Source organism: Colossoma macropomum, unplaced genomic scaffold (assembly GCF_904425465.1).
Source record: "Colossoma macropomum unplaced genomic scaffold, Colossoma_macropomum, whole genome shotgun sequence".
Taxonomy (NCBI): domain Eukaryota; kingdom Metazoa; phylum Chordata; class Actinopteri; order Characiformes; family Serrasalmidae; genus Colossoma; species Colossoma macropomum.
The window spans coordinates 20,259,954-20,284,353 of NW_023494793.1; the positions used below are offsets into that span (position 1 = coordinate 20,259,954).

The 24,400-nt window shown below is 39.3% G+C and overlaps 1 protein-coding gene across 1 annotated transcript in view; it reads left to right on the plus strand.

The window, feature by feature from the left end:
- The window catches only part of nphp4 (nephronophthisis 4), a 262,276-nt gene that overhangs the window by 33,710 nt on the left and 204,166 nt on the right, over window positions 1–24,400 (plus strand). The window contains exons 3-5 of the mRNA XM_036578771.1: window positions 2,024–2,178; window positions 4,597–4,661; window positions 24,231–24,386. Coding sequence (XP_036434664.1) covers window positions 2,024–2,178; window positions 4,597–4,661; window positions 24,231–24,386 — 376 coding nt within the window. The remainder of the gene's footprint in view (window positions 1–2,023; window positions 2,179–4,596; window positions 4,662–24,230; window positions 24,387–24,400) is intronic.

Below are 24,400 nucleotides of genomic sequence, written 5' to 3' on the forward strand. Positions count from 1 at the left end.
TGCCCACCCTTAAGTCAGATTTTTATTGCTTTATCAGAGTACTTCCCGGTTTGTGTGCAGGTTTTTGTGTGTGTCTGTGATGTTGCTTGTAGAGGATTTTGGCTTTCTGTTCTGTGGTTGTGAAGATAGGACCTGCACTTCATTTCACATTCCCTAGGAGACACCCGCCCAGCAGATATGGGGAAATCTGCCTGAGACAAGCCGCGCCTCTGTGCTTCAAGACCAAATAATTACCTCCGAAATCTGCTCTCATCTCGGCTGCGCCGCTGCACCCTTTCCCCACCCGCAGAACTGGAAGACATGCTGTTTACCTCACCAAGCTCGCTGCTGATTTAGATAAGCTTGTTAATTAGAGGTGTTTTAGCAGCAGCGCTCCCTCTTTCACCTTTCCTCCTGCTTTTATAGACGTGCTGTTTTATGCTGTTCTCTCAGAACCACTTTCTCTGCACTTTTTTTTCCCCTCTCACTGTCTCCAAATCCAGTAGCTCCTATTCTTCATCAGCATCTCAGCCTTTGCTGTTTCCATATCCTGCTGCACAGACTGTTACCTCTTCATTCTGCTCTTTCTAATTCAGTCGATAATGGTGGTAGTAAACAAAGATGTCAATGCTGAATGAAAGTGTACACATGAAATAAACATGAGGCGAATGAAAACTATTATGTTACAGCTCAGGGACATCTTTGAACGCAGCTAAAGATTACAGAGGTTTAATAACAGTGGAAGGAATATGAATGTCTTTCTCTCTCTCCATCCTTCAGCTCAATGAAGCTTTATTGGCCATATTATGTTTCAGTGTTGCCAAAGCATTTAAATCTGTTTATCATACATCATCAGTCTATTTAATCAGTCAATAGATGCATACACACATACAAAGAGCCAGGTAACCACACAGGTTTAAAGGGGAACGGATGCATTTGGCTATTTTTTAACGTCAGGAGGTGCAACATCATGTCAGGATTTTGAAAAATTTTTAGCATCAGAGCCATTTTGGAGAAAGACAGATCGGTGTCATTATTGGTACTGTTAAAACAGAGGGAGGACTCCCTAGAACGCATGTGTCAAATTCCAGTCCTCATAGGCCAAAACCATGCAGACTTCAGCACACTCCCTCATTAAACACACCTGATTCAGCTCATCAGCTAATTAGCAAGGCCTTCGTGAACTGAATTCAGAGCATTAGATGAGGGTAAACGCTAATCTCCACAGCTCTTTGGCCCGGAAGCATCCCCAGTTTGACATGCCTGCCCTAGAATCATCATGGTGGCATGAAGTACTCATTTGCATCCACTAACCTGTCTACTTCAAACCCTGGCTCATCAGAAACAGGAGCCTGGATTGTCAATCGGGGACACAGAACTAGCCATAGTGACTTGAGGAACTCACTAGTATTTCTGTATAATTCAATTGTTCAGATATAAACAGTCATTCAGATTTTTTTGATGTCGGATGGTTCATTGTGGAGAAACTTACTGGCTCAGATTTCCTTACAGTGGTGGTGAAGGGAACCAGAGGTCACAATGTTTGCAACACAAATGTAGCCATTTTATTTGCAATCCGAAACGACCTGTGAACCTACACGTCTTCTGAGTTTTTGTATGTAATGCTGATAGAAGTAAATCTGGTAAATTCTTTGGGCACTATTTTGGCTTACAACACCCTGTGTTTACCTCTGTATCAGTGAAAAGGAGCATTCTGTCACCAACATTATTTTGAAATATTCCATTTAAATAAACAATATTCATTTATTAAATTGTTGCTGCTGGGATCTTGTATTTCTACAGCTTTTTCAAGAGGAGAAAAAGTGCTCTTATAATTTAATATAGCTAATGTAAAAACATTTTATTACTGGTAATTTTGGACCATTTTCATTGACCCATTCATCATAAACTGTTCTCACAATGCAATAAGTAGCTGCTCTGTTCAAATGATGTAAAGAAAAAAATATTAATAATATTAATTACACTCTCTCTCTCTCTCTCTCTCTCTCTCTCTCTCTCTCTCTCTCTCTCTGTCTCTCTGTAGGTCATATACTTCCACACTCCCCTGTGTTTGAGCTCAGTGGTGGCTGTGGTGGAGCTGGTCTCGCTCTCTTCCCAGAGTGCAGTGGGGGCAGGCTTTGGCCTCTTGCAACTCTTCTCCGGGCGGCCGGACTCCGGACCCCCTCATGGGGAGGGCAGGTAACGGTCAGCGCTGTCCCTCAGAGCAGTGCAGCATAGCCAGTGGCCCCAGTATGGGTATAAGAGAGGCTGAAATGTGTGCTGCAAATGAGAAGGAGTTTGCTTGTCCACACCTCTGTCCAACGGGTCACTCACACAGAGACACCAGCAAAACTTGGTGTAAAGTCCGACAGGGATTGGGTGACAGGTTTAGGTCCTGGCCACTGTGAACTTATTCGCACATACTGTGTTGAGAAAAAGGTTATAAGTTGAGGTCCTGTGCTGTGTGTTCTGTTTGTTGTTGAACTTTTGTGAGTATGTAAGCTATATCAAAAAGAATACAGAACATAATGTGTTTTAAGTGTACATTAAAAATTAATATTAAACCTTAAACATGAATGTATCTACATAGAGATGTAGAAAATTAGTTTATGGGTAATCATAGTACCCAGAGGAGTTGACATGCCACACCTCCAAAATCTCAAATACATACTGTGGAAATATACAGTGCTATGCGTCATTCAGACACTGATTGGTTGAGCAGGGGAGCATATCCTGTAACTTTGGATTTGGGACAAGACCTAAATATTTAGCTCTTCTATCCATTCTCTATCTACTACAAAGGCGTTCCCCTAGGAACAGATTGCTGGTTTATGTTTCTTCTTCATTTTTATTACTTTCTGGTTTGGTAAATGCAGCACTGCCCTCTAATGCACACTTTAACGTTACAAACAAGTATGTTGACACGCACAGTTGTATGCAAAAGTTTGGGCGCCTTTGGTCAGTGTACATGTTTAGTTGACTTTCTAAGTGAAAATATGCATATAATTATAGCCTATATGTCCTCTGTTCGCTGAATTTAATATATTGGAAATAAAATAACATAAATTTGCGTTTTTTCTAATATGTTAAACTCAACAAAAAAATTGAAATTGTGTACTAAAAACTGTGTGCTAATTTGTCACATTTAAATGTTTCAGTTTATCGAACTAAATTTAATATAAGATGAAGATGACATGAGTAAACACAAAATACAGCTTTTAAATGATCATTCCATTTATTGAAGATTAGATTTGTTCAAAACCTATATCACCCATGTGAAAATAGTAATTGCTCCTCTAAACCTAATAACTTGGTTGTGCCACCCTTGGCAGTAACAACTGCAATCAAATGTTTGCCATAACTTGCGATGAGTCTTTTACATCACTGTGGAGAAATTTTGGCCTGCTGTTCTTTGCAGAATTGTTTTAATTCGGCTACGTTGGAGGGTTTTCGAGCAGGAACTGCTTATTTAAGGTCTTGCCTTAGCAAACCAATTATATTCAAGAGAGGACTTTGACTGGGCCACTCCAAATCCTTAATTTAGTTTTGTTTGAGCCATTCAGAGGTGAACTTGCTTATGTGCTTTGGATCATTGTCTTGCAACCTAACCCAGCTGTGCTTGAGCTTTACGTCACAAACTGACAAGTGGACATTCTCCTTCAGGATTTTCTAATACAGAGCAGAATTCACGGTTCCATCAATTATGACAAGTCGTCCCTGTCCTGCAGAAGCAAAGCAGCCCCAAACCATCACACTACCACTGCCATGTTTGACTGTTGGTATGATGTTCTTATGGTGGAATGCAGTGTTAGCTTTACGCCAGGTGTGACGGGACCCATGACTTCCAAAGAGTTTCACCTTTTACTCATCAGTCCACAGAATATTATCCCAAAAGTCTTGGGGGTCATCTAGATGTTTTTTGGCAAGTGTGAGACGAGCTTTGTGTTCTTTTTGTTCAGCAGTGGTTTGCGCCTTGCGACTGTCCCTTGGATTCCATTTTTACACCTTTTCAGACTGGTAGATTTCAGTGACTTTGTTTCGCATCTGTATTTGAATCTCTTTAGAATGTGGCATCATGTGCTGCTTTCTGAGACTTTCTAGCTTGCTTCACATTTTCAGACAGACTCTTAATGTTGTTTAGATTCTGGCACTAATCATTTGCGGGTGTGGCTTTTGGGTTGAACCCAATAGTGAATTGAATTTGGTTGACTGGTTGATTGAATAGCTAAGGGGGCAAATACTTTTCCACATGGGGCCAGGAAGGGCTGGACAGCAGTTTTCCTATAATAAATGAAATCATCATTTAAAAACAGCATTTTGCGTTTACTTGGGTTATCTTTGTCTAATATTAAAAGTAGTTCTGAAAACATTCATATATGACAGATATGCAAAAATAGAAGAAATTGGGAAAGGGGCAAATACTTTTTCACAGCTCTGTACTTATTTTCCATATAAACAAAACGTAGTTTGGCCAGGATTGGCACACAGCTGTATGTGAATGTTCAAAGCCTTTAGAACACAGTAGGTTACACAACATTTTTAAAATATAGACTTTTATTTAATAAATCTGTATCACAGTGTTTTGTGTGTGATGTTTCTGTGTTTCTTTTTCTGTAGGTTGAATCTATTCCATGGGACGCCCCGAGCTCTGCTGCACCCAATGCTGAGGGACCCCCTGCAGAGTGAGTGATGTCTGCCTCATGTACAGACAGACAGACACAGACGCACACACACACAGAACATACCCACCATTCAACACTACATTCATTTAAAATTGCTGTAGATTTACACTGGGTTTGTGTTTAAGCTCGAAGCGGGAGCACTAATCAATAAAGAATGATTTTTAAAACCGTATGATTTCTGTGAACAACAATGCCAATATAAGGTTACTCCTTAGGGAGTGTGTTATTTTTGGGAGAAAAAAAAATCTCCCACACTGTTTTGATGCAGCAGCTGGTAGAAAAGTGGTTTCGTTTCACTTATTTCCAAATGAATCTTGTTTTATGGCAGCTTGAGTGAATTAGCCCAAAGGCTATAAATGTTGGTTTGAAGAGATGGAGACAAGAGCAGGACTGTGTGGCAAGACTGAAAGGGAATAGATGAAGAGAAGCTACTATTTAAGTCATTTGTTCATTTTATATATTTTTTCATTTTTACCTTTTCCCCCCATTTTCACCAATTCTTTTCTCCCAGTTTATCTGAAAACACTTCCTGAAGTATTTGGCACTCACCTGAATTGCTTCTTGTAACAGTACCACAAATTCAGGAGGGCAGGAACTGCTGCTTTTTAAAACCACCAGGCAAAAACTATTGTTGTGGAGGACGTCAGCAGTGGAAAAGTGAGGGATGCTACATCACATGTGAAAGAGGCTCTCTGCCAGTTCAGAAACAATCAACCATTAGTGGAGCACTTGTGCAACAACAAGTGCACAAGTAAAACTCAGCGATATATTTAACACCTTTTACTGTCAGCAGGTTCAGGAAACTATTTAAAACCAAATTTAAAAATGTGGATTGCAACATTAGGCTTAAAATCTACATATTTAATGAGTATCCTTGTTTATAGCCGATATATATATTTTGATGTATATATGATAATTTCTTTCAGGATATTTCAGGATATTTAAAAAAAAAAAATCGTAAAAAAAAATTTTGCAATTTTGAAGAATGAATATCACCCAATCCTTCTACGCTCCTAAAATAAAGATTCCTAAATGGTTCTCGGCTTTGATGTATGGTTCTAGGAAAACCCTTTTTTTTCTACTGTTTACTCTGCTCTTCTCTATTAATCACATGCTTTCTCAGTGTTGCTGTTACGTTCCTTTAACATATGAAGAATGCAGTCTAACAAAGCTGAAAACTCTTAGACTGTTATTTAGCTTCTCACAACCTACATTTTTGAACAAGAAAACACATGAATTGGAACATTACTCGATCACCAGTAATGTTATATAGCTACTCTGATTAAACGAGACAATAATGAGTGTTCACCAATCCAAACTGTGATCTGGAGCCTGCATGCTCACCAGGGAACAAACAACACAGTGCATTCAACAGTAAAAACAGACTCGCGCATCTTTTATACAGTGATAGGAAACACAGTAGCACACTGAAAGCTCAGTGTCTACATGTTGATATGTTTCACTTGCGTGGACATGCTTAATTGGTATAAAACTTTTTCATTATGTTGAGGTTCTCTAATCTTAAAAAGAGGATTTTTACACTTGTACATTTCCATTAAAGTCTTTCTTAGTGTAGCTACACATTTTCATTCCAACAAAATAGCAAATCTCATAATCAGTTGTTTGAAAGCTGAGATCAACTGAATAAACAAGAGGAACCAGGTGTGTTCTTATTTGCGATGAAAACCTGCAGCCACACTGTCCCTTTGTGGGTAAGATTGGACCCTTCTGGTCTATGACAGCGCTCTGGAAGCCCCTTTTGGCGTCTTTATTTTTTAAGAAAGTACCCGGCCCTCTTTTCCACTGGAGCCCGTGCGTTCTGAAAGAGCCTCAGCATGGTGCATAGCATGACTGTGATATAATGTCTGATGCGAGTGCTAATGACTTTGGCCTAGCTTTTTCCTGAGGAGTTTTGTATGTAACTTTTCCTCAGTCTTGGTGTGTAGGAGGGTGCAGTGTGTTTCATGGTGGATGTGTGTGTGTGTGTGTGTGTGTGTGTGTGTGTGTGTGTGTGTGTGTGTGTGTGTGTGTGGGCCAGGAGTATGTGAAGGGAAGGAGGGAAGCTGATCTAAAATTCTCTCAGATTTGAGCTTCAGTCGAAAGTCTCCTGCTCGCTCTCTCGCTCTGCTACCTGCCATTTTCTCTCAATTATCCCTCTCCATGCTGGGAGGAGGAGCCGTCCTGCATGAGCAACAAGCATCCGAACGCACACACTGACTCACACACGCACAGTACAGTATCAGCTCTAAGTAGTCTTAAATAAACTACCTGGGGTCATTGCTTAGGCCAGTCTAATTGGCTAACTAGGGAGGCCGCTCTTACCTAACATGGACCTTTACGTGATGTCATTAGGGTGAAGAGTGGTATTGAATTTTATATTAAAAGACTCAAGGATTCGTGTGTGCTGTGCTCCATTGTAAACGGAAGATAAACAGGACGTTCATGAAGAACGCCTCCGCTGTGGCTGGGAGCAGCATGGTGTCGACTGCAGGGGCAGTGCAGCCCAGCAGCTGGTAAAAGTTCAGGATTTGTTGATGTGATAGACAAATAGCACCAGTGTGTATAAAACCAAGGCAGAAGTGATCTTTGTCAGGGCTGTTGCTTGATGGTGCTTTAAGTGCAGCAGAATATTTTATAGTCAGCTTTCATGTTTGAGAGTGGATCATTGTTGCTTGTGCGCTCTGCTCTATGGAGCTGTAATGTAAGGAAGGCTGAGGCAGCTGGAAGTGTGAGTTTAGTTTTTTATGGCTTTTTCGAAAGTCTGTTGCAGTCCATGGCAAGGGTCAGATAACAGAGAGACAGAGACTAGGGGCAGCATGATAACCGGAGTTTCCCACAGATTTGAAAAACACTTTGGTGCTGAGGCAAGGAATAGCAGTGAACTGACGCTCTAGACATGAGCTAGACTCGAATAACATCTTTTGCTCAAATATCGACTGCTGAAATGACCAAAATTCACTCCTTTAAGACGCAGCCTTTTCTTCTAAATGTGTCTCAGGAAAGTTTAAGCTAGCTTATTGACCGCAAAGCGCTTTTCTCTAAATTTGCGCACATCAGGGAACCTGAGCTACGAGTCTGTTCTCCTCCACCGGTAGCATTTTGGTAAAATATTTCTCAATACTCATCTGTTAAGTAGCTAGCTGGTTTTCTCACAAGTGCTGCTTGTTCTCCCACTGTCTCACTTTATACTCTCTCGCTCTCCCTCGATACGAGTTATGTTCCAGTAGCAGTTAAAAATCACAAAATGGGTAAAAAAAATGCTTAACGTTTTTAAAGTGTGGTGGTTTCATTTCAAACTGTGGTACTTTGGTGGGTGTGTGAGAATGATATTGATTCTGATATTAAAACTTTGAGTATAGGTACCACTTTACAGTAAGACTACCACTTTACAATAAGACTACCTTTTCAAAGGGTGGTTTAAAATTAGTCATAAATGGTTATTGATTAGGTGATAAACCACTTAAAATCATAAATAAGCAGTTATAACATAAATAAAATTACAACAGTGACCTATTATATCTGATATCTGAATATCTGATGAAACTGACAGTGTAATGCTGGCTGACGGAGCAGACAACTAAGATAAGTGAGGAAGATATGAGCTTTAACAGTGTAGATGAATGTGGGCTCATTATTATGCAATGAGCAGGCCATGTTTGCCCTTTTTGTTTGTGTTATATATGTGAAATATATATGAATGAATAATGATTGTACTGCAGTATATTTCAGGTAACTTTGCAACTCCAGTTTTCTTAGTGTCCAGAGAAAGAATGCATTCCAGTTTGGATTAGATGATTCAAAACACCCAAACTTTACTTTTTTATTTTATAAAATCTTCCGGCTTAAAGTGCTTTAAACACACACAGGGCATATAGTGGTTTCACTGAAAGAAAAAAAAAATATTTAGGATGACTAGATTACAGTGTCACTGATCCCCTTTAGTCTTACATCATAATTTATGCATCATGTACATTATTTTACAAAGTAGAAGCAAAAAAGTGCTCTTAAATTGTAATATGAGTTAATGTTATGAGATTCCATTCATATCATATAACTGCTTATTAATGATTTTTAGGGTATGTATGACCTAATTAATAATCATTAATTACTTTTTTATAATATGAAGGTACTTTAATTAAGCACTTTACTTAAAAACATCTAAAACAGGCTAATCAAACACTCTTCTGTCCCACATGAGGAAATACACAGCTAAAAACATATCGCACAATAAGAATATGGGCTGTTTCAGGCTCGATTTGTTACAGAGTTGGATCAGATTCATTCTTTTATTTCCCCTCCAATATCTGGACCAACACCAGTACCTGTAGCAGATTTGTGCCCTCTCTAATGGAGGCAGCACATAGGCAGTCCATACTCAAATAACAGGCAGAAAGGTCAAATCACCAGAAAGCTACAGCACTGGACTGATAATTAGGATTAGACAGGATACTAGGAAGCAGGAGAACTAGACCTAGAAAAATGGGCAAGAATTTCAAATGGAAAGACCACATTCAAGATTTAAAAGAAAGCAACAGTGTATCAAGATCACTGTCATATCAAAACCTCATAACTTAAACATATTTTTTGTTTTTCATTTCATTTGAAAGCACCAGCAGCTTTTTACATCGAGTGAGCATTTCACATGAACGGCTCAATAGAAATGGTCTAAATTTACTTGGAATAAAATCCGTCTAATCTAATAAGTTCTTTGTTTGACGTTTGTCCTTCTCCAATAACAAAGGTTTCCAAAGTCAGTCCTGGGGCCTCCACACTATTTCACCATTCTCTTTTATGATTCTTTAACATAACAGTTTTGTAAAGATAAACAATATGCATGTTTATATATATTCTTACATAGTAAAGCTTGTTACACATTAACCATTCTTTAAATACAATTCTTTATAAAGTATAGTTTACATAAGCAAATAAATAAATAAATAAATAATATCCTGTTTTTCCCTTTTTATTTCAAGTTATACATGCTCTGTTTGAATGCCATATTTAAAAAAATTGGTTCAATTAAGAAATACACTATGCTAAATATATTGATTACTAATCTTATTTCCATCCTTCCTCAGCTGTAGTCGATCAGCCAAGACATTGTTGGTGTTTTTGTTTCGCTTCTGTAGTTTTGTGCTGGAGCTACGAGACTAGCAATGCTAACACAAGAATTCATTAGTCACCCAAATCATTTGTATTATTAAACCCTCAAAACTTATCTCAACATGCAGCCAGGTCTTCACTGAGGTCTTAAAGCTGAATCAAGATCACTATAATGATATATACCGATCAGGCATAGCATTATGACCACCTCCTTGTTTCTACGCTCATTGTCCATTTTATCAGCTCCACTTACTATATAGGTGCACTTTGTAGTTCTACAATTACAGACTGTAGTCCATCTGTTTCTCTGCATACTTTGTTACCCCCCTTTTACCCTGTTCTTCAGTGGTCAGGACCCCCATGGACCCTCACAGAGCAGGTACTATTTGGGTGGTGTATCTTTCTCAGCACTGCAGTAACACTGACGTGGTGGTGGTGTGTTAGTGTGTGTTGCGCTTGTCTGAGTGGATCAGACACAGCAGTGCTGCTGGAATTTCTAAACACCTCAATGTCACTGACGGACTGAGAATAGTCCACCAACCAAAATCATCCAGCCAACAGCGTCCTGTGGGCAGCGTCCTGTGACCACTGATGAAGGACTAGAGGATGACCAACGCAACACTGTGCAGCAGCAGATGAGCTATCGTCTCTGACTTTCCATCTACAAGGTGGACTGACAAGGTAGGAGTGTCTAATAGAGTGGACAGTGAGTGGACACAGTGTTTAAAAACTCCAGCAGCACTGCTGTGTCTGATCCACTCCGACCGGCGCAACACACACTAACATATCACCACCACGTCAGTGTTACTGCAGTGCTGAGAATGATCCGCCACCCAAATATTACCTGCTCTGTGAGGGTCCATGGGGGTCCTGACCACTGAAGAACAGGGTAAAAGGGGGCTAAAAAAGTATTCAGAGAAACAGATGGACTACAGTCTGATAAAATGGACAATGAGCATAGAAACAAGGTCATAATGTTATGCCTGATCAGTGTATAATGCATATATATGCAGAGAATTGAGTCCTCAGGCCTGACATGAGGAACCCCTGTTCTGTAAGCTTACCATTTTGGATATAGGAGATTTTGTAATGACCATGATGATATGTAGTATGACAAAACATATTTAGACACAGGTGAAATGTGTACAGTAGGACATAGGAACCAATTCTGACCAGTGAGAAGAAGCCACGATTCCCCAAAACTAAGAAACTCTTTACACTTTGTATCTACATGAGCACTGTGATCAGATTACTTTCCCATAAATCAAACCATATTTGGAAGTGGTTCCAGATAGATTTTGGCCACATTTAACACAAGCATTAATGGAATGCGATTTTGATAAGTGCAGTTACGTGAGCAGAAATGCGTCTGAGGCCCGACTAGCAGAGGAATGGATAAACAATGAAAGGCAGAATGGAGCAAGTGTGAGGCTAGAGTTATCCCCAAACTAAGAGCCTTGCATTTTGGGCATTTAAAATGAAGACACGTATTGTAATGGAAAAAAAAGATTTTAATGTGCTTTTTATGTGGGGGAAAAGTGCAAGCAGATCTCATCTGGTCAAACAGAGGTCACATGTTTGTGAAAAGTATAAATGGAATCCGGCCAAAGTTTATCCAGATACAATCTGGACATAAAACACAAGCCTGAACAGGCTTAAAGATACTCATCTCTACATTAGAGGTTCAGAGAGCTGTAACCCTAGATCCTCATCCCTCTGTTTGGCCGTTGCACAGGATGTGCCCTGGTGTTCTGATTGAGGACTGTGGTGGAAGAACCAAGTAGCATGTTTCGTCACCTTAGAAATCATGAAAACACAAAACCTACAGTGGAAAAACTTCATCACAAACAAACCATGAGGCAAAACTGACCTGTGTGCGAGTGAAAGAGAGCCTAATGAAAAATTGAGCTCAGTGCAGGTTCAGTTCTGACGCAGGCTTCAGAGAAACTTCGGGCGTATTGCTGGCTGTTTCTCACCCGAGCCTCCATAAAGAGCACAGAGCGTGTCCTGTGCCTATAGCAGTGAGGGCACAGACGTTAGTCTCTAATGGAAAGAGCCTCTCAGCAGCTTTGAGTGAACACGATCTATATCTGCTCACATAAAATATAACACCTTTCTGTGTGAGTGGAAAGCAGTAGGTACTAGGGAATTTAAAAGGGCATCCTAACGTTTTACTTATTATTTGAATATATTCCTATGAGAAAATATTTAAAATTGTTATGAACAAAAACTTTAACATTTATTTTGACATTTGATAATTGCATATTTATCTTTGTGTTTTGAATATATGCGGTTTAACACACTGCAAGTTGACCTACAGAAAAACTCATGCTGCAAATTGGTCGTCTTTCATGCTTGAAAAATTAGCATATATACTGTATTTTTGATTTTACTTTGTCATTTTGTGCAACAGGATGCCATATCAACTGCTCCAGTCATGACATTCTGTGAGATTTCGTCACATGTTCAGTCAAAAAACTTAAATAAAAATAAAACAAGATTTATTTTCATTTATTTTCATTTTAGTTCCACACTATACATGCTTTAGTCAGGGGGTTCTCAACATTTTCCACCTCAAGGTCCACTTATTTAGCGCTATTTATAACTTGAAAGCATGCAGGTCCACAAGAAAACCGAAAGAATAAAACATTAAAAAATGCAATAAAATATCAAAAGATTAGTCTAGCATAAGCAGAAATCTTATAGCAAAAATCAGGTTGAATGGTGCCAAGCGAATTGTTCATCCTACACCAGTTTTTACATCAATTGATCACAAGTGGACAATTGAAACTTTTGGGGAGTATTCTTTGTTTTTAGAGGCAAGGGACAAAAAATAGATGAAGCTGCTTTTTGTGTCATTGTTGCAGGACTTGTATTAATATCGTTTACCATTTGAAAATATCTTATTTTTTCCTTATTATTAACTTAAATATTTTTAAAGTGATTTCTCTGACAAAATAGCATCATCTGAGCCACTACGGACCACTCGCTCCCCCTCAGTATTGGCCTGAGGACTGCTAGAGGGTCCATTTTAGGTCCATGGCTCAATGGTTGAGAAACCCTGCTTTAGTTGAAAACCTAATTGAATGAATGACTATTAAGCAAAGTTTGGATATTCATATATTATTATAACCACAGTGATGTCTCATGGGTACAAAACAGCAGTCTAAGACTTTTACATACCCTGCTGAGTTTATTTGTGCAATTTATTTGGATGTCAATTTCATTCACTTTGCACACCAACATGAACTTACTGTACCAGTCACGGTTGTCTTGGGTGTTGGTATGCCGACAACCAGGATGAACGTTCAGCTGTGTCTGACCAGCTAGAGTTTTTTGACCAATGTCAATAAGATTAGTTTGTCTTCTGCTTTGTCACATGTGGTGCTAGTATCTGAGCTATATGTCAAATCATTTAAAGGGCCTAAATACTTGAATATTGAGACATATTAGTATTTGATCTTCAGTTAAAAAGCATGCATAAATAAATAAAACAAAAACAATGAAGCTTTGACTTTGCAATCATTTATAAAAAAAACAAAAAAAAACCCAACAAAGAACTGAGATCATTTTTGTCTGTTGGAAAAGTTAGTACAACCCTGGTTTCAGTCACTGCTGTTGCCTCCTCATGTTTCTTATTACTGTCTACCAGTTTTTGACATCTACTGGGAGAAATTTTAGCCTACTGCAATATTTGATGATTTTGTGCCTTGGCAGTTTCAAATCCCCTCCCCCAGCATTTCAGTGGGATTCAGTTCTGTGCTTTGACTAGGACGTTCCAGAACCCTCTCTTTCTTCGTTTTGAGACATTCCTTGGTGGATTTACTTGTATGTTTGGGATCATTTATCCTGTTGGAAGGCCCAGTTCTTCAGTTTAAACTTTTTTACAGATAGTCTCACATTGTCCTCAAGCGCACTCTAGTATGAAAGAGAATTCATAGTCGATTCTGTGTTTGCAAGTTGGCCAGGCCCTGAAGCAGCAAAGCAGCCCCAAATCATAACATTTCCACTGCCATGCTGTACAGTTGGCTTGAGGTTTTTCTGATCAAATGCTGTCTTCGATTTTCGCCAGACATGGCTTGCGGTACTTTGGCCAAACAACTCTATCTTTGACTCGTCTGTTCATAGCACATGTTCATGTTCCAGAAGTCCTAGTCCTTACCTAAAGTCCTTCCATTTAGGTCAAATTTGTGCAGTTATTTTCTAATGGTACATGCACTTTTACATCAGCAGTGACGAGAGCTACCTGCAGATCCTGGGATGAATCTTTGGGTTCTTAGAGGCTTCTTTTAGCATCTTACAGTCTACTCTTAGGTTAAATTTTCCTGGAGAGGCCTGACTTGGACAAGTTAGCAGTGTTTTTTTATCTTCTCCACTTGTAGGTGATCTTCCAAACAGTGGAATGATTGATTTCCAATACGTTGGATATGTTCTTAAAATCCTCACAGGCATCTACAGCTTTCTTTCTGGAGGCCTCAGAAAGCCCTTTTGATTCCACACACTCTAATAACAGAGCAAACCAGACCCGATATCTGAAGACAAGATTCCATAAGACAAGTTCCTCCAGGATTTTCTGTAAAGGTTTTCTAATCATGAACACCTCATCGGGTGCCCTGATTTCAATTTCACACGCTTGAAGTAGTGATATATATATATATATATATATATATATATATATATATATATGGGATGTACTTACTTTTTCACAAGAAAATTGCATCACTGTTTATTTCCAAAATATATAGGATGACAAATTGTTAATTTTAAGTGTCACTTTACATCATAACATCATGTTTATCTGTCAACACTGTTTTAAAAAATATCTGTATTTCCAGATATGTTGAACTGTGGATCTATTGTGCAAATGTCATACATCACTTTTGTGTGAGCACATTTGCAAAATGTTAGGTTCTAGATTAATTTGTTTATTGCTTTTTCCTTTGGCACTGACAGGGCAGAGAATACCGCTTTTTGGATACATGGCATGGGTTGTGCAGGAGCATCTGCCCAACGAGGAGTCATTCTTGTAAGGGAAGTGGAGTTTTGACTTTAGCTCGACACTGACTCAACCCTGGCAGCTGTTCGAATAAAGCCTTTGAGTTGAAGCTGTTCGTTTACATAACTAAACAGTTCACAGTTGTTATGAGTAGTATTGATTTGCATTTGGACGTCTTCTTTACTCCATACATCTGTGAAGCATTTCATCACCTCACCTGTCTGCAACAATCCTTTCCTCGCCATCATGAAACTTGAAAAGGAAGTGACGTGACAAGTTGAATCTAGCGAGTTACAAAATGAGCCAGTCATATTACCCCACACACAGTGCCAGGAGCAGATAACTTTCCCACACTTAATGTGGTTCTCTGGACCACTCCCAGGCTCGAAAACAGCTTTCACACTCGACGAAAAACGTATTGAACTCTTTGGGCAAATGACCCAGAGTCTGGAAAAAAGCGCTAGTTTGAAAAAACCCAAAGTTTCAGCTCCTGATGAAACTCTCCATACTCATTTCACTTCTCCAAAAATAGAGAGTAGTCTACCCAAAATCACTGTTTGTCTGTTTTGTGAAGAGCAAAGAATATCTTGTATTTTTTTTGCTGTGCAAACAAAATGCAGAAATTCCGTAAAAATGTTGTCATGCCTGGTATGTGTAGATTTCAAGTGGAAAAGGGTGTCCTAATATTTTTCATTTTCTTTTAGTTGAATTCAGTGTGTAAGAACTGCTGAGTGTATGTCCACTGATTGTTATTCCTCTTGAATCTTTTAGGAAGAAACCAACAATCAAATGACACCTATTATACAAAACCTGACGTCAGATCATAATTTAATTTGGCATTTAAAAGCTAAGAAAATTGCCAGTGTTTATTTTTGTTCAGTTTGAACCTGTTGAACCCTAGTTGACATTAAATAAAGGAGTTTCTTATTCTCAAGGCTTTGTTTTTCCCCGGTTTTAATGCTTGCTTCATGACACAAGAGGTGCTCACCTTTAAAAGAAGAAGGGAGTGACACTTGAATAGGAGAGAATAGGAGGAGATAACAGTAATGTAATTGGGGGAGAGAGTGAGCAGGCACTTCTTGGCCTTGTCTTTGAAGAGGAAGTACCTTAGAGAGAATGAACTGCTGCCCCCTGTGGGACCCGGGAGAGTATTGTTATAGTGTTGTCTGCCACTGTAAGTGGTCCTAGTTTCACCAGGGATTTCAGTCATTGTTCCTATCCAACATGAACACAAACACACAGTGCACTGCCTCATTTTCATTGTAGTGTCTTGGTACAAAGAGGTCTTACCTAAATAATAAGTTTTTGCTAAAAGCCAGAGTTTAAAAATGCATTGATGCATTGTGATTGATATGAGGGTGGTGATCCAACTGCATTGGTTTGGATTTTTTAGAAGTAAGCACACACCTTTATTCAAAATAATAATAAAAAGTTTGTTTTTTTTCAGTTGAGTTGTATAAGATATAACACAGTATTTAAAAATGATGACGGCATTTAAAGATGGCAATTTTTTTTAAGTTATAATGCATCAAATTTCTATTCCATTCCACCCATTATAAATATACTCACTGTTAGGTGACTGCTTGACGCTCATCGAGAGCTAAGAGCCACGTACACTTCAGAACATGTTTGATAAACGGATAAACTCATTTCACCCATTATAAATATATTCACTGATTGGTAGTGCGGAAGCTCACTGAGAGGTGGCTGCATGTCACTGCACGACCGTCAGTCATCAACAGCTAAGAACCACATACACTTCAGAACATGTTTGATTTCAGCTTCCACTCTAACAGCAGCTACTCGACTTTGCGCTTTCAGATATCCTCTAAACAAGTGTCATTTTAACATCGGTTTACTGGAACCAATCCTGTACTGTGGTGTGTGGCACATTTGGCCTGCTTAAACGCAACAGTCCCAAACACCACAGAATAAGTTCGATTTCAGTTTTTCTGTAACTCGACAGCAAAGTAAGCCATTTGATAATTTTTTATTAATTTTACGGAGGGCTTGTCTATGTTTACACTTTCAGGTAGTTTTGAATCCCAGGTACCAGTAAAAAACTAGTGAGAGCTCATTACAAAGAAAAACTGGTCAACAGACACTGTTGACTATTCTTGCAGCAGCAAATCATTATCTGCAACTTTCGGTAATCAGTATTTGGTATATGTTAAAAAAAATACTTCTGAATTGTACCAAAACAATCTAATTGGAACATGGTGAAATTTTGTAATTCATCGATTCTCTTTTCTAAAGAATCATATTTGAATCAAATTGTTGTGAGGTCAGAGATTTCCACCCAGATTAAAAGCATGTGTTCGGTTTCTTTTGATACCTGAAAGGTTTGAGAGTGCTGATGAGTGCTGACTTTACAAAAAAGGGATAAGATGTGCGTGCCCCCTGGGGTCCACTTTTTTGGACGTTTTGTAGGCTGTGGTTTATTCTTATATGGTCATTTTCAATCTTTCTTTCTTCCTAAGAATTAAACATGACATTATTGTTACTGTGCCTTTAAGACTGATATATGTAAAGAACCTCTGCTCTGATTGGCTGCCTTGTATTGTGCCTCATTTAAAAAGCAGTCCAAGCTGAAGTACTTCTTATAAAGACTGGGCAAGCTGACTAACTGTAACCTGCTAACCTGCTATAACCTGGCAATCTGTGCCTTTTTTGTGACATTATGATGGATTCCAAATGGGCTCTATGTACTGGTGACTGAGAAGACAAGGGAATTTTGATTTCACTCTAAAATAGGCCCTTTGAGTTGTTGTTAAACAAATACAATACAGGCATACAAGAGCATTGGTGCCAACAGCCAGTGAAAATCAATCACACATACCTATGCACATATACACAGACTGTTACGCATCCACAGCCATGCTTACACTCACTTGATCTTGGGCCCTTTCTGTCCCTCTCTTTCTCGCTCTCTCTCTCGAATGCACACGCACACTTAAGCTCTGATGCCAGGGGCCTTTGCCAGAGGCTGATGCCAGCCTGCACCAACTCTGTGTTCTTCTGCCCAGTGGGCCACTGGCCACTGTTGAACAGAACGTAAGCCTTTCTCCTGGACAGACCCCATCCTGCCTGGGCCAACACTACACAGAGAGCGTGTGTGTAAGCGAGGGAGGAAGGACATCTGAATAGCAGTAGCTGAGACTAATAATGCTGGCACATTCACATGCACTCCTCTATTCATGAATCATCTGTTTGTCCGGGCATGTGTGCATGTGCATGTGAAGGGGAAAAATACAGGGAAAGAGAACAAGGTTTTTGGGTTTATATTGAGGAAGATGAGAGAATGACTGATGCTTTTCATCCTTTAGTGTTTTGGATGAACTGTTTGGGGTAACTAGCCTAGTTGATGCTGATTATGGTTGTTGGTTTTTTACCTGAACAGATTGCTATAAAAGTGTCCTTGGGGTAAAAGGGGATTTACAGCAATTTTTCAAAAACTGCGCATAATTTAATCATGAAGATGTAAGCAACGTCAGTCAGAACTGTTTACAGTGGTGGTGACAGGTGCTTTAGGCAAAGTAGTCCACAAAGAAAGTGTCTTTTTTTTTTTTCTGATTTATCAATATTTTACTATTATCAGTGTTACATATAAACATTCAGAAGACACATGTAGGTTCACTAGTTTGTTTTGGACAGTGAATAAAGTGGCAATATTTGCATTGTAGACATTGCCACCATTGTAAACAAACCTGAGCCAGTATGTTTCACTATAATGAACCATTTCACATCAATCTGTTCTCAATGACTTTGTGTACATCTCAGTGATTGAATTAGGGGTGCTATAAAGGATGTTATGCTTGTTACTATTAAACCTTTTCTGCTAGGCAGTGTATGTTATAATTACATTGATAATTCTTTTTTTTCCACTTATTTATTAACATAAACATGAACTGGAATTGTAATGCTTTTTCCCTCCGTACCTTGACATGATATTTCTGATTAAAATGTCATATCAAGGAGGGTCACTGAGCTAGTTGAGTGTTTTCGCTCAATGATGGGTGGGGCTGGTGGTAGCGGGTGGCGAAACATGATGTAGACTTTGAGGATAGACTGACTATGAGGTGGCCTGTGTATGCAGACCAGCCACTTCATCAAGTACACCTCCTTGTTTCTACACCTACTGTCCGTTTGATCAGCTCCACTTACCATATAGGAGCACTTTGTAGTTCTACAATTACAGGCTGTAGTCCATCTGTTTCTCTGCATACTTTGTTGGCCTCCTTTTACCGTAGTTGGGTGTTCCAGGTACAGGGTAACCACAGTGACGCAGCTTTATGCACTGTGTTGTACAATAGGAATTCAAGCCGGGCGAATTTACGGTTTATCCAAGAGGAGAAATCTAATGTTGTACACGATAAAAAACAGAGAAAAAAAGCTGGTCACCTCATGTGAAGGTGTTCATTTTGTCAGAAAATTCACTTTTTATTCAATGAGATGACACAGAACCACCCAGTTCAATTTTGTCTGTATTATGGGGGGTTCCTTTACTCTTGTGAGTGATCCTAGACACCTCCAGCCTCCCTCAGTTCGACTCATAGAGGCAGGAAAAAGTCATTACGTTATGAAGGAAGACTACAGGATAACAATAATTTTGTTTTTTAAATGATATAGTGCATTGTGCTTATTATGCAGAAGCATTAACTAACAAGGGCAAAATGGACAATTTTAATTTCTGGTTGACTTTAAAGAGCACTTAAATAAACAAACAGAAAACTTCTTCTGATCTGCACCTGAAAAAAATTGCAGTTTGTGTATGTAACTGTAAAATGTATGTCTTTCTTATGCTTTCCCTAATCTTTGCATTCTTGTTCTGAAGCAAAATTAATGCAGAGATGTCTTTGTTCAAAATGCGAAAACTGTAAATGGAGTTATGAAATAACCAAAGTTTACGAGGAGGACCATGCCTGAAGCTCCTTCTCCTTCAAATCTAACAGCCTATAAATGTTCCATTTATGATAAATGATTTATTATTTATGATTTATTATTTATGATAAATGATTTATTAAGCACAACTTCTTCATTTCTTCCTTCCATTTCCCTTGACAAAGTCTTCGCACCCCACCACCACACCATCTCCTCCCTTTTCCTCAGTCCTGTCTCTCCTGTCTTCGTTAAGGGCGGTTTGGCCTTGTAGCTAAAAAGAAGAAGCCGCACAGAACTCCAGCCCCCCCCCCATATTGAATGCATGTTCTGAGCTACTAAGTGCATTTTAGAGATGGTACTGATCTGATACTCACTGTCACTTTTAGGCTGATAACATCAGAAAATGCTTGTGTTGTACACGAAGGGTGGTCTCTGGCTTTTGCTCGGAAGTGTGATTAGTGATATTTTGTGAAAGACCGACTGTTTGAGAGTTTTGAGCGTGGAACCTTGTAGACGACTGTTTTACATAAAGTACTTAAATTAAAAATAACTGATTGTAGGGCTTAATAGTTTCTAAGGAAAAGAAAATATTGGATCAGTATCGGTCAGAACTCAAGGATTCGATATCAGTAGCAGTTGTGTACCATTACAGTCCAACCTGCTATGTTGTTCGTAGTTAAAGAGCAGCATTAATGTTGAAAAACTGGAGCAATGGCGCTAATTTATTCATGAATTCATAAATTGTGGGTTTAATCATGACTAATTCAGTGGAGATCAGTAGTGAAGCTCTCTCTCTCAGTTCTCTCACGGATGGAGGGGTGTAATTAGTCGAGGCACTTATTGAGCCGTTGCGGTGAGCCGAGATGAGCTAACTGAATTTACTTGCAGGGCAAAACTTCCACCATTAGTTTCGTGAAGGAGACCTAGAATGTGCCGTAGCCATTGCACACGATTTGTTTATGAGCATTCCCACATTGTTCGGCTGCGTCTTACGCAATTAAGATGTCAAGGTTGTTTACTTTCTTTTATGAGTGTAGCTAATTTGACAATGCCGTTAGGCATGTGATGCGAGAGAGAGAGAGAGAGAGAGAGAGTGAGAGATGATAGCCTCGCATTTCTTATAAGGAAACAAAGCAAAAGCTATTAGGACCGCTGTGATGGCATGCCTTTGCCATTTGCATCCTTGTTGTGGCCATGCGTGGGCCTCATTTGTTTCTTGAATGAGAAAATGCGTACTGGCACCTGGAGCCATGCGAGCGTGCTTATTTTTGCACTTGTGTGTTTGTGTGCATGTGGGAAAGACCGACCCATTTCCCCACCCACAGCGTGTGTGTTCTGTTCAGAACGGGACGTGTTATTTCCATCTGAGTGGCGGTGATTCCCGGCTCGGCGTGATCCGGGCTGCAGTAATGGAGCTGAATTGCTGTGTGTATGTCTGAGAGATAAATGGTCTAATGAAAAATTGAGCGGGCCCGTTCTGATGCAGGCTTATACGAAAGGAGCAGGTGAGGCCTCGTTAATGTTCATACCTACAGTTACCGGTTAGCTCACATCCGCGCCCAGGCTTTCCCTAAAGAGCTGTGCGTACAGCAGGGAGGTCTCTGACGTTAGAAGCTAATGGAAGGACGCTCTTAGCACCTGTGAGAGAGTGTGCTCTCATAACGTGTTGCGTAAGACTTACACAAGACTATGTCGGTGACTTGGGACCAGTTCTTTGATTGTATGTGGCATAGCTTGGCTCTAAAACTATGAGACACACCTCCACCTTATAAGTAGTGTATTCATCCCGAGGGATGTCAAATGTTTTGGCCACCAATCCTGATCCAAGTCCATTTTAGAAATAGAAAATCTGCTGATACTGAGTCCGATATTTGTAGTTTTATAGATAATCCAGCTACACTGTACACATTTCTGAGCATATCCTGGATATCGTCAGTACTTATAGAACACTGACCAGCTATACGTTACACAACAAAGAGAGCATATAGTTCCCTGAAACTGATTTATAATTAGTTTAAATGGATTTAGAGCAGTGCAATTTGTGAAAGACTGGGTAAAAATCGTTGTATTGATTGTTATTAATGTCAGATTTTAATTGCAATACTTCTAGTGCGTTGTGTATTGTGATATGTGTGTTATTAAAATGTTTTTTAAACATTATAAAATGAACAATATCACCCAACCCTATGGCATATCGTCCACCTGCTCCTCTGGCCACACTTAATTTTTACTGTGTCTGTAGTGTGACACTCTGAACACATTTTAGTTTTTCAGGCTACTTTTTTGAAGTAAGCATTTCAAGATCACTTTAACTACTTTCATATTTCAAGCGCTCTAACATGCACAAAGTATTTTGGGTTTAGACACACTATTACTTTAGGCTTGCTAAGTATGTAATAGCCCTGCTCAACCCATTTTTGCATTTGAAACCCTGACTTTTGCTGATTACAGGTTTTCATTTTTTACTTTCAGAGGTTTAAACCATTTGTTACCTTCTGAAAATGTACTTTACTGTTGTCAATGTATGTAATATTTACTTATCACCTCTATGATATGAATAGAGCACAGTAAGATAAAAAAATGATGTGAATAGAGTGCAATGGGGTAGAATAGCTTTAAAAATACTTATGAACACAAATATCCAACAGATCTCTTTAATCAACTGGAGCAAGTAGAAGGTAGAGAAACTAATATAACAAGATATACGACAAAAAATTATTTCAGATTACCCAGAGCAAAAACTAACTACATATGTCGAACCGTAATTTATAGAGCCATAAAGAAGTGGAATTCCCTACCGGTCTCACTGCTTAAAATTGAGGGTAAAATAATGTTTAAAAAACTGATAAAAAAATACTACTTAACAAATTTACAGATCAGTTAAGTAGGTAGGTCCTTGGCAGCTGGAACAACACTATGGTGGATTGGGTAGGAATGTAGATATTTACCAGATTATAGTCACTAAAGCTTTTGTAAATACAAACACAATATTTTCTTCAGTGTGATTTTTCAGTTTTCAGTTGTCTTTCTTATGTTATGTTATGGTTACATTGTTTCCTTTTTTTTTGTTTTGTTTTTTTCCTCCCCTCTCAGTCTTTTATTGTTTTTCTTAATTTTTTACTCTTGTGTTTGTATGACTTGTATTGTTAATTGTTACTGTACTATTTGTGTTATGTTTGATATGTCTACTGGACCCCAGGAAGAATAGCGGCTATCACAATAGCAGCTAATGGGGATCCTAAAAAGTAAACAAAATAAACACAATAAACAAAATAGCTTTAACGAAGGATTGGAATTGGATTGTGTATAATCTAACCAATACTGATCAGTTAATATATGCCTGTATTGTCTCTGATGTTGATCATTCAGGTTATATCGGGACATCCCTACTGTATACTTCTGCATAACTTAACAGTTTAGGTCTGGGAAACCAGCCCTATGTCCAGTAGGTTGTAGACACCTGCTCATCCAGTGTTTCTTCTGAAATCAAGGGCACGGCAGTAGCAGCATCTACTCTTCTGGGAAGGCTTTACACAAGATGTTGAAGCATTGCTGTGAGGATCTGAATGAATTCAGCCTCAAGAGTGTTAGTGAGGTCGGAAATGGATGTCATATGATTAGTGCTTCATCACGAATGCAGCTCCAACTCATCCCAAAGGTATTAGATGGAGCTCCATCACTCCAAAGAAAGAAGCCAAATACAAATGATTGAGATTGGATTGTGCATTCATTTATGCCTAGATCGGCTCAGACGCCTGGATCGGCTCAGATGCCTGGATTGGCTCCGATGTTGATCTTAGTGGGCACAGACTAAGCCTAGACTTGGATTAACTGCAGTATCAGTAGTGTTTCATTATTAAAACAAAAATCATGTAGTCTAGGCTAAGGCTCAAGCTGGGTCTGGGAAAACAGCCTTATAGGTCCAAATGTTTGTAGACATCTTTCTTCTGAAATCAGGAAACTACAGTAATAGCCTCTACTCTTCCAGGAATGCTTTACATTAGATGTTGGAACATTGCTTTGAGGATCTGAATGAATTCAGCCACAAGAGCTTTAGTTAGGTTAGGTACTGATGTTGGACGTTTAGTTCTGGAACACAAACTGCTCTCCAACTCATCCCAAAGGTATTGGTTGATGCTCCATCACTATAGAGAAAGATGGTGACCTTAAGCTCATGTGTAGCTGCTCCAGAGCATGCTGTTCTATTGGCATTGCTTTTCTGTGGGGATTATACAAGCTGTGTATGCGCATTTTCAACAAACACATTGCTGAAGCCCCTTTATCATCAATGAGGCACTTGAAAGTAGCTGAATTCATGACTTAGAAGGTGTCTGGATACTTTTGGGCATAAGGTGTCTATAAGTTGCACTGTTCTCTGCAGTGGGTGTGGTTTTGTTGTGGTTTTAACAGGGTTATTGTTCTTTGCTATAAATGCAGGTTTAGCAGTTATGTTCACTGCACACTGCATTTGCAGTGCATGCAGTTTTTGCAGTGTTATTATTATTGTTTGTGGTGAATGCAGTTGTTTTTAAATGTTTGTAGTGGACGCACTCAGTGCTGATGTCCTCTGTTGTTGTGTGTGTTTGCAGTGAATGTGGTGTTATCAGTGATGGAGGGAACTCAGCTGCTGTATTCTCTCCAGCCTCACTCTGCCCTCAGGCCCATCATGCACCTGCTCCCACCCAACTTCCTGGTCTCTGGCCATGACCTCATCCCCGGGGTTGCGCCGCCCACTGACGGCACAGGTGAGATTACCCAC